The 10,501-nt window shown below is 44.6% G+C and overlaps 1 protein-coding gene across 2 annotated transcripts in view; it reads left to right on the top strand.

The window, feature by feature from the left end:
* The first annotated feature begins 54 nt into the window (after positions 1-54).
* AP5S1 (adaptor-related protein complex 5, sigma 1 subunit) overlaps positions 55-10,501 on the top strand; it is a 14,559-nt gene continuing 4,112 nt past the window's right edge. Inside the window, exons 1-3 of one of the 2 annotated variants that reach the window (XM_008589003.1) lie at positions 55-281; positions 1,217-1,408; positions 2,726-3,535. In XM_008589003.1, the coding sequence (XP_008587225.1) occupies positions 1,233-1,408; positions 2,726-3,152 (603 nt within the window). In that variant the 5' untranslated portion in view covers positions 55-281; positions 1,217-1,232 and the 3' untranslated portion in view covers positions 3,153-3,535. Of the gene's footprint in view, positions 282-1,216; positions 1,409-2,725; positions 3,536-10,501 lie in introns of those variants that run through there. The other variant, XR_551714.1, reaches the window with a different exon arrangement.

Genomic DNA, 10,501 nt, shown 5'->3' with positions numbered 1-10,501 from the left:
GGGGGGGGCGCCCCCCCCCCCGGCGGCGGCGGCTGGTGCGCGCGACCGCGAGCGGCGTGCGCAAGCGCCCACGGGCCGCGCAGCCGCCATTGCTCTTCCGCCGCCAATTGAAGCGGCTTGTTAAAAAGAAGGAAGGCTGAGAGCGACGCCTCGACGACAGCGGCCGGGGACTGCAGAAGCAGCACACTCGCGGGGAGTGTCCCCCTCAGACCTGGTTGACTGGAGTAAAGAACTACAACCCCCAAAGTGCACTGCGCCGCCGCACCGCGGGAGGCAGTGACGTAAGGGGCCTCGGCCGCTACCATTTCTCTAGTGGGGGGTGGGGGACGCGGTGGCGAGGGCTGATGACGCACTTTGCTTGAGGCTGGAGGGTCACCGGAGGTCAGCGCTAAGGGACTGGGCTCAGGTTCTCGAAGCGCCTTCGCGAACCTTTTTGTTTGACCAATTTAAACTGATGGTCTGTTATCCTCAACTACAGATACCTGCTGACTCTGTACCCGCTGTCTTTAGACCCCCGGGCCGGCCACTGAGCCAGCAGATACCATTATTAGGTCTTTATTTTGGAATAATTTCTAACAACTCCCATGTACCCTTTGATAAGATTCACCGGTTAACTTCTTTTGCCCCAGTTGCGTTATCATTTTCTCTATTCTCTCAGTGCCTGTTTAAACTGGGCCATTTGTGTTGGTTGCGGATATGATACCCCTTTACCGCTCTAATTAGAGGTACATCCGTATGTATTTTCTAAAAACAAGAGCATGCTCCTACATTCAAAATCAGGTAACATTGATCAAGACTATTTTCTAACGCATAGTCCATACTTAAATTTCCAGTTGTCCCAATACTGCCCTTTATGGAAATTACCTTTTTATTGGCCCAGGTTCCAGTCCAGGAACACAAGTTGCCTTTAGCTGTTTGGTCTCTGGTCTTCTCAGGTTTTCCTTGACTCTCATGCCAGATTCCTGGCCAGTTGTTTTGCAGAACCAGGTCTAGGGTTCTCTGACGTTTCTTCACCACTGGACTTTATTATGTGATGCTGACCAGATGCAATTATTCAGAGGCTAGGGTGTGTCTTGGGTGGGCAAGGAGGATCAATGTCCAGCCACACCAGCCTCTGGACACACTCTCAGGCCATACTGGGCCAGACCCTTCCTGTGGGCCCCTCTCCTGCTGGGGTTTCACTCTCATCTCACTGAGATCTCTGGCTTCCCTGTAGCACCCACGTTGGAGCCATGGTCCACGCCTTCCTTATCCACACTTTGAGGGCCCCACTTGCCCAGGACACGGGCCTTTGCCGAGTGCTCTACTCCTGCGTCTTTGGCGCTGAGAAGTCACCTGATGACCCGCGAGCACATGGTGCTGAGAGGGACAGACTTCTCCGCAAGGAGCAGATCTTGGCCGTGGCCAGGTAACCGCACGCCCAGCCCCAGGCGTTCGTTGTACACATGTCTGATTGTGATAGGTATTCTGGCAGGACTAAGAAGCAGAGAGAAAGTTTTAGAGTGACATTCCCAAAGAGTCTTCTACAGTTGCTCATAAGTGTTATGTGAAAAAGGGTTGAAGAATTAATAATGCTGTTATCATTATTATTACTGTAGTTAGCATTTACTGAACTTGTAAAATGTGCTAACCATTATGTTCATGTATATTAACTTCTGTAATCCTCATAATAGTCTTTTGTGATAGGTACAGTTATTATCCCCACCTTACTGATGAGTAAACTGAGTGTTTTAGGAACTTAACCTGCCCAAGATTATGCAGCTAGAAAGTGGCAGAACTGAGATTTGAGTGTAGGCAGGCAGACCCGGTGTAGATTAAACATGCTTTTTTGTACTGCAGTGTTTCTCAGGACCTGTAGTGTGCCTGTAGACTTTATGAATCTCTAAGGAAAAGAGAGAATGTGGTACATGGGGACTCCTTATACCCAGGGCTTCCTGAAAGCCTGGGATCCAGAACACACTTTGGAAAACACTGTTCCAGACTGGGGTGGCTGGTCTTGGACCTTCCCATCCCAGATTCAGATGGAGCTGGCAGGTGCCAGAGTCTCCCAGGACACTGTGCCTCCTGTGTGTGGGTTACTGCTCTGAGGCCACGCTTTGCCAGGTCCTGCCATCTTCTTGTTCTTCTTGACTTCCTTCCTGTCCCTGTAGCGTAGAAAACCAAACAAATGCATTTAAAACCAGCCTGTGCATGGCCCAAACTGGAGGACAATTCAGGAAGGATCAGAGGGAGCTTTCAAAAACCTTGATGGTCACCTGGAAGGTCTTTCTTTTTTACTTGGAGCTGGCTGCAGGGGGTGATGAGGATGGAGAGGTTGGTCAGCCCGGGTTGGGTGATGGCATTTATTCTCCTCATTTATTGCTTACTTTCCTTGTGTTGTGGAGGCCGCTGTGAAGCGGGCGGGGGCAGGATCTTCTCCTGGTGCCCTTTTCCAGCTGTAGGAACTTTGTTCACAACCTGCCTTCTCTTGGCCGCATGGAATAAAGTGGTTCAGGGCCTGGAGGTTGGGGCCTGGATTCCCATCCAGGCTCACACTTCCTGGCTGTGTGGCCCTGGCAGATCACTTAGTCTCTCTGGGCCTTAGTTTCCTTACCTGAGATAAAGGGGTAACAGCAACTCCCAGCTCCAGGGGTGGCTATGAGGATGACAGAAGTTGGTGTGTGGGCTGCTGTGGTGCCCTGGCCAGGCCTGTCACCTGTCAGCCTGACTTGCCTGCTCTCCCCAGGCAGGTGGAGTCAATGTGCCAGTTGCAGCAGCAGGCATCCGGCCGGCCTCCCATGGATCTGCAGCCCCAGTCCTCAGATGAGCCAGTGCCTCTGCAGGAAGCCTCATGTGGGGCCTTCCGCCTGGCAGCAGGGGACCCTTTCCGGGAGGCACGGACGGTGGTGTGGCTGGGCGTGCTCTCCTTAGGCTTTGCCCTAGTGCTGGATGCCCATGAGAACCTGCTGCTGGCTGAGAGCACACTCCGGCTGCTGGCACGCCTCCTCCTTGACCACCTCCGGCTGCTGGCCCTTGGTGCCAGCCTCCTGCTGCGTGCTGACCGCATCGAGGGCATCCTTACCCGCTTCCTGCCCCATGGTCAGCTGCTCTTCCTCAATGACCAGTTCGTCCAGGCTCTGGAGAAGGAGTTCAGTGCTGCCTGGCCCCGCTGAGCCCTGGCTGGGATGGGGCCTCCTGAGAGGGTGAGGAGGGAGGGTGGAGGTTGGATACACAGCCAGGTGAAGCTCGGCATCTGCCTCCCACCTGGCCTGCTCCGAGCTCTGATGTGTTGCCACACTCAGGACAAGTGGGTGGGACAAGCTGGCAGAAGCAGGGCTGGCAGAGGGTGGAGGGGCTGCTGCACTTGTCCTCAGGTTAGTGGAATCGCAGAAGCCCCTGAGCCTAGAGCATTCAGACTGCTGACAGCAGTGCGTTGGCCGCACTTGTCCTCGACCCCACCTTCCTCCGTTCCACCAGCCACCAGTGCTGGGGCAGGGAGGAGGGGTTGCCTGAAACTTAGCCTTCTGTAAAAATGAAAATTTAAAAAATTAAAAATAATTTAAAAACTGCTGTAAACATTCATGTGCAGGTTTTTGTGTGGATATAAATTTTCAATTCCTTTGGGAAAATACCAAGGAGTGCAATTGCTGGATCCTATAGTAAGAGTGTGTTTAGTTTTGTAAGAAATTGCCAAATGGTATTCCAAAGTGGCTATACCGGGCCGGCCCTGTGGCTCACTCGGGAGAGTGCGGTGCTGATAACACCAAGGCCAAGGGTTCGGATCCCACATAGGCCCTGCTCCCAAATGTAAATACATGAACATGGACAAACTTGGATTTTCAGACAACCCTGACTCACTACATTCCTTTTTCTGAGATTTGAATGATAATAAATTTGTGCAGATTAAAAAAAAAAATAAAAAGATAAAAAAAAAAAAAAAAAAAAAAAAAAAAAAAAAAAAAAAAAAGTGGCTATACCATTTTGTATTCCCATCAGCAACAAATGAGAGTTCCCATTGTTCCACGTCCTCGCCAGTATTTGGTGGTGTTAGTGTTTCGGATTTTGGTTATTCTAATAAGCATGCGGTAGTATCTCATTTTAATTTGCAATTCTCTAATGATATGAATGTTGAACATCTTTTCACATGCTCACTTGCCATCTATATATCTTTTCTGGTGAGGTGTCTGTTCAGGTCTTTTTTGACCATTTCTAAATTGAGTTGGTTTCTTCCTTATTATTGAGTTTAAAGAGTTCTTTGTGTATTTTGGATAACAGTCCTCTTTTTAAAAATTTAATTTAATTTTAATTTATCAATATACAGTGTAGTTGATTTTCGTGTCCCTTTACTGATTCTTCTTTCCCGCCCTCCCACTCCCCCTTCCCCCCATCAACATCATATCTGTTCACTTGTCTTAAAAAATTCAAGGAATTGTTGTGATCGTTGTGTCTTCTTCCCTCCCCACCCCCATTTATTTGTTTGTATATTTATTTATTTATTTATTTTTAGCTCCCACAAATAAGTGAGAACATGCAGTATTTCTCTTTCTGTGCCTGGCTTATTTCACTTAATATAATTTTCTCTAAGTCCATCCATGTTGCTGTAAATGGTAGTATTTCATTAGTTTTTATAGCAGAGTAGTATTCCATTGTGTAGATATACCACAGTTTCCTTATCCACTCATCTGATGATCGGCATTTGGGCTGGTTCCAACTCTTGGCTCTTGTAGATAGTGCTGCAATAAACATAGGAGTACAGGTATCCCTTCAAAATGATTTAATTCTTCTGGGTATATACCCAGCAGTGGAATAGCTGTGCCATATGGCAGATCTATCTGTAATTATTTGAGGAACCTTCATACCATTTTCCATAGAGGCTGCACCATTTTGCAGTCCCACCAACAGTGCAGGAGGGTTCCTTTTTCTCCGCAACCTCGCCAGCATTCATCATGCTTAGTCTTTTGGATATTAGCCATCCTAACTGAAGTGAGATGATATCTCTAAGTGGTTTTGATTTGCATTTCCCAAATGCTGAGTGATGTTGAGGATTTTATCATGTGTCTGTTGGCCATTCATATATTTTCCTTTGAGAAATGCCTATTCAGCTCCTTCGCCCATTTTTTAGTTGGGTTACTTGTTTTTGTTTTTGTTTTTTTGCTGTAAAGTTGTTTGAGTTCCTTGTATATTCTGGATATTAATCCTTTGTCAGATGTATATTTTGCAAATATTTTCTCCCACTCTGTTGTTTGTCTTTTCACCCTGCTAATTCTTTTGCTGTGCAGAAACTTTTTAGTTTGATATAATCCCATTTGTTTATTTTTCCTTTGGTTGCCTGTGCTTTTGGAGTCATATTTATAAAGTCTGTACCCAATTGGATAATAGTCCTTTATCTAATGTGTCTTTTGCAGTTATTTTCTTCCAGTCTGTGGCTGTGCTGTTATTCTCTTGACATTGTCCTTCTTAGAGCAGAATTTACTAATTTTAATAAAGTCCAGCTTATCAGTTATTTCTTTCCTGGATTGTGCCTTTGGTGCTGTATCTAAAAAGTCATCTCCATACCCAAGGTCATCTATTTCGAGTTAATTTTTGTAAGGTTTGTGTCTAGATTATTATTATTATTATTATTATTTTTTTTTATTTTTAAAGATGACCGGTAAGGGGATCTTCACCCTTGACTTGGTGTTGTCAGCACCACGCTCAGCCAGTGAGTGAACCGGCCATTCCTATGTGGGATCCGAACCCGGGGCCTTGGTGTTATCAGTACCGCACTCTCCCGAGTGAGCCATGGGCCGGCCCTAGATTCTTTTTTTTGTATGTGGATGGCTAGTTGTTCTGGCACCATTTGTTGAAAAGACTGTTTGCTCCTTTGTCAAAGACCAGGGCTGGCTGATTAGCTCTGCTGGTTAGAATGCAGTGTTGTAACACCAAGGTCAAGGGTTTGGATCCCCTTAACAGCCAGCTGCCAAAAAAAAAAAAAATCAGTCGACTATATTAATGTTGTTCTATTCTGGGTTCTCTATATTCTGTTCCATCAATCTATTTGTTTATTCTCTTGTCAATACTGCATTGTCTTGGTTATTGGAGCTTTGTAGTAAGTCTTGAAGTCAGGTTGTGTCAGTCCTCTGACTTTGTTCCTCTCCTTCAATATTGAGTTAGCTATTCTGGGTCTTTTGCCTCTCCATGGAAATTTTAGAATCAGTTTGTTGATATCCACAAAATACCTTGCTGGGATTTTTATTAGGATTGCATTGAATCTATAGATCAAGTTGGGAAAAATTAATACCTTGACAATGTTGAGTCTTCCTGTGGGGAAAATAGGATAATTTAGTCAGGCTCCCTTGGCTCAGGTCTGGTTGGGGGGCGAGCAGCACATTCTTAATTCTTTGTAAACAAGTTGTGTGGGCGGAGTTAGTGCACATGTACACCAATGTATCTGTTTAGTTTTGTTGCTATTGTGTGCTCTGCAGTTTGTGAAGTAGAAGCTGGCCTGCTGAGCTCACGTCTAAAAATAGAGCATGTTTACTCTGCTGGCAGCTGCTGAGTTTCTCTTTGGACTTTGCCAGTAGCAGTTGAGTTTCTGAGTTTCTCTTTGGACTGCCTAGGTATTAGACTTGTGTGTGCTGAATAAAAACTATTCATTCTTCAACCAAGGCTCCAAGGACCTTTTTGCTGGTTACCCAGCTCATAGACCTGTGTGTGAAGGGTCTGTGAATGGGCTCGAGGGGTCTGTGAGCTCCAGACCCTAGCCCTAGCTCTACACATTAAAAAGAAGTATCTCAGGGCCAGTCCATGGCTTACTTGGGAGAGTGTGGTGCTGATAACACCAAGGCCACGGGTTCAGATCCCTATAAAGGGATGGCCGGTTAGCGCACTTGGGAGAGCGTGGTGCTGACAACACCAAGTCAAGGGTTAAGATCCCCTTACTGGTCATCTTTAAAAAAAAAAAAAGAATTTTATAGTTTTTCTCATATAAATCTTGTACATATTTTGTTAAATTTATACCTAAGTATTTCATTTATTTGGGTGCTAATGCAAATGGTAATGTGATTTTTTTTTTTTTAAGATGACTGGTAAGGGGATCTTAACCCTTGACTTGGTGTTGTCAGCACCACGCTCACCCAGTGAGCTAACCGGCCATCCCTATATGGGATCCGAACCCGGGGCCTTAGTGTTTTCAGCACCGCACTCTACCGAGTGAGCCACGGGCCGGCCCCTGGTAATGTGGTTTTAATTTCAAATTCCACTTGCTTATTGCTGGTATATAGGAAAACAATTGACTTTTCTGTATTAACCTTGTATCTTGAAACCATGCTATAGTTCCTTATTAGTTCCAGGAGTTGTTGGGGTTTTTTTTTTTGTTTGTTTGTTAGTTTGTTTTTGGCTTTTTTTGTTTTTGTTTTGTTTGTTGATTCTTTAAGATTTTCTACATTAGCTAGTACTTCTGGTACAATGTTGAAAAGGAGTTGTAAGAGGGGACATTCTTGCCTTGTTCCATCTTAGTGGGAAAGCTTCTAGTTTCTCACCATTGACTATGTTTGCTGTAGATTTTTTGCAGATGTTCTTAATCAAGTTGTGGAAGTCCCCTTCTATTTTTAGCTTGCTGAGGGTTCTTATTGAAAATGGTTGTTGGATTTTGTCACATGTTTTTTTCTGCATCTATTGATATGATCATGTGATTTTACCTCATTAACCTGTTGATATGATGGATTACATTAGTCAATGTTCAAATGTTGAACCAGCCTTACGTACCTGGGATAGATCCCACTTGGTCATTGTTGGATTTGATTTGCTACTCTTTTGTTGAAGATTTTTGTATCTATCTTCATGAGAGATAATGAATGATCTGTGGTTTTCTTTTCTCATAAGGTTGTCATCTGGTTTTGGTATTAGGGTAATACTAGCCTCATAGAATGAGTTAGGAAGTATTCCCTCTGTTTCAATCTTCGGGAAGGGATTGTAGAGAATTGGTATTAATTTCTTCTTAAATGTTTGGAGGAATTAACCAATGAACCCATCTAAGCCAGCCTTGTGTCTTAAAAGTGCTTGTTTTTAAGTTAAATTTTATTTTCCAAATAGGTAATATAGTCACATGGTTTAGAAAACAAAATAGTAAAAATTTTCATTGAAAAACTTGCACCTCTATCTTCCCTATTTCCCCCACATCCCCCATGAATAATAGCTTTCTAGGTTTCGTACCTATTCTTCCAGTCTCCCTTTATACGAATACAAGCAAATACAAATATGTGTTCTTATTCTACTTCCTGCTCACACCGATTTCTTACATAATAGGCAGCATATTAAATAAAGGATTCTGCACATGCTTTTCTCACTCACCGGTGTATCCTGGAGTTCTTTTCATAGCACTACAGAGATAGCACCCTTATTCTCTTTTATTCTTACTTATTGCGTGGATAGATTATAGTTCACTTATCAAACCTAAAAATTACTGTGAACTATTTCTTTTTTTTTTTTTCCTTTTTGTCTTTTTTACTGACCGGTAACGGGATCGCAACCCTCGGTGTCGCGCCCGTACTGGGGACTGGCAACGGGATCGCAAACCTCGGTGTTGTGCCTGCACTGTGCTCAGCCAGTGAGCGGGAACCGGTCTCCACATGGGATCCGAACCCTCGGCGGGAGCGCCGCTGCGCTCCCAAGCAGCGCACTCTCCAGTGTGCCACCAGGCCGGCCCTGTGAACTATTTCATATTTACAAAAAGGTGCTTTTGGGCTGGCCCGTGGCTCACTTGGGAGAGTGCGGTGCTGGTAACACCAAGGCCCCGGGTTCGGATCCCATATAGTGATGGCCAGTTGGCTCACTGGCTGAGCGTGGTGCTGAAAACACCAAGCCAAGGGTTAAGATCCCCTTACCAGTCATCTTTGTATAAAACAAACAAAAAACAAAAAGGTGCTTTCTCTGAAGGGGACCATAGAAAGATGTATTCTTCCAGAGATGCATTTCCCTTAAGAGTCAGATATCTCACCCCCACCCCCACTATTTCTTATGTTTGTTTATTTTTTAGCTTAACATTTCTTCTTCCATCAGGTTATAACCTCCAGGGTGCTTCTATTGTGTCTCTTTTGTTTTCTACATTATACCCAACACCTGACACATAATATATTTTGAATGAAGGAATGAATGAATAAGTGAATGAATAGGTGGTTTATAGGAGACCCTCAGGGCCAGGGACTCTGCAACATCACCATGTAACAACTTTTTCTTTCTCTTGAGAAGCAGATAGAAACAATAGACTGTGTCTCTTATCTCTCAAGGATGACGTTCCCAGTACCTCGTGTCCCTTTCCCAGAAGATAAGCCACAAGTTACAGCGAAGGAAACAAGTTACAGTAAAATCATGTAGCATCTGCAAGTTTCCTGCTGCACATTCCCCTGTGTTCAGAAGTTATGCTGGCTTATTTTCTACATGTACATTAATGGATAGGAATGATCTTTCCCCTCAGTGTTCTGAAAGAGGTTACAGCTATGATTGGATATTACACTGCCCCAAGGGAAGGTGAGTCAAAAAGCAGTCAGAACTCCTTCCCTCTGTGAAACAGTCACCTGGATTAACAAAGTCTGGCAGATGTCAGAGTGACACCTTCTGTGTTCATCCCAATTATAACTTAGCCACACCATGGGGCCAGCCTGTGGCTCACTTGGGAGAGTGTGGTGCTGATAACACCAAGGCCAAGGGTTTGGATCCCTATATAGGGATGGCTGGTTAGTTCACTTGGGAGAGCATGGAGCTGACAACACCAAGTCAAGGGTTAAGATCCCCTTCCCAGTCATCTTAAAAAATAAAAAAAAAAATTGCCACAATAGTTTGAGGGTCCAGAAATGTTTGGAGCAGCAAAGACTTTACCTTAAGCTGGAGAGTGGGAGCAGAGTGCTTGATATCTGGGCATTGCTTGGGATTGATGCTTTATGGTAAATAAAAGGACATTAAAACCCTTTGACATATTAAGCAAAGTCCTATAGATAAAAAACAACCTTTGACAGGTAGCTGGCATATGTGGTCCTGGAATGTCCATGTGATGAAAACAAAGTAAGTCTTGGCTGTGACAGGACTCAGAGAAGCCCTAAGGTAGGTGGTTGATAACAAAAGTGGTGAGCAAAAATCAATAATGTCCTACATCCACAAGTAATGAGTTAGTAAATATAATGAAAGATCCCAACTGGGATAATGACCAAAAATATGAAATACTTAGGATCAGACATAATTAGACTTACATAGGATCCATACAAAGAAAACCTATGAACTATACTAAGATGCTAAAAGTAGAGGATAAAAGGTTGATGTGGAACAGGACATTTACACAGTCTTAAAATACCTTTCCTTATTAATTAAAAAATGGGAGGGGGCTGAGCCCGTGGCGCACTCGGGAGAGTGCGGCGCTGGGAGCGCAGCAGCGCTCCCGCCGCGGGTTCGGATCCTATATAGGGATGGCCGGGGCGCTCACTGGCTGAGCGCGGTGCGGCCGGTCTCACAAAAAGACAAAAAAAAAAAAAAAAAAAAAAAAGGGGGGGGT

The sequence above is a fragment of the Galeopterus variegatus genome, unplaced genomic scaffold (genome assembly GCF_000696425.1).
Source record: "Galeopterus variegatus unplaced genomic scaffold, G_variegatus-3.0.2 Scaffold5146, whole genome shotgun sequence".
In the NCBI taxonomy this organism is placed as follows: Eukaryota; Metazoa; Chordata; class Mammalia; order Dermoptera; family Cynocephalidae; genus Galeopterus; species Galeopterus variegatus.
This window is presented reverse-complemented; position numbering and strand designations above follow the sequence as displayed.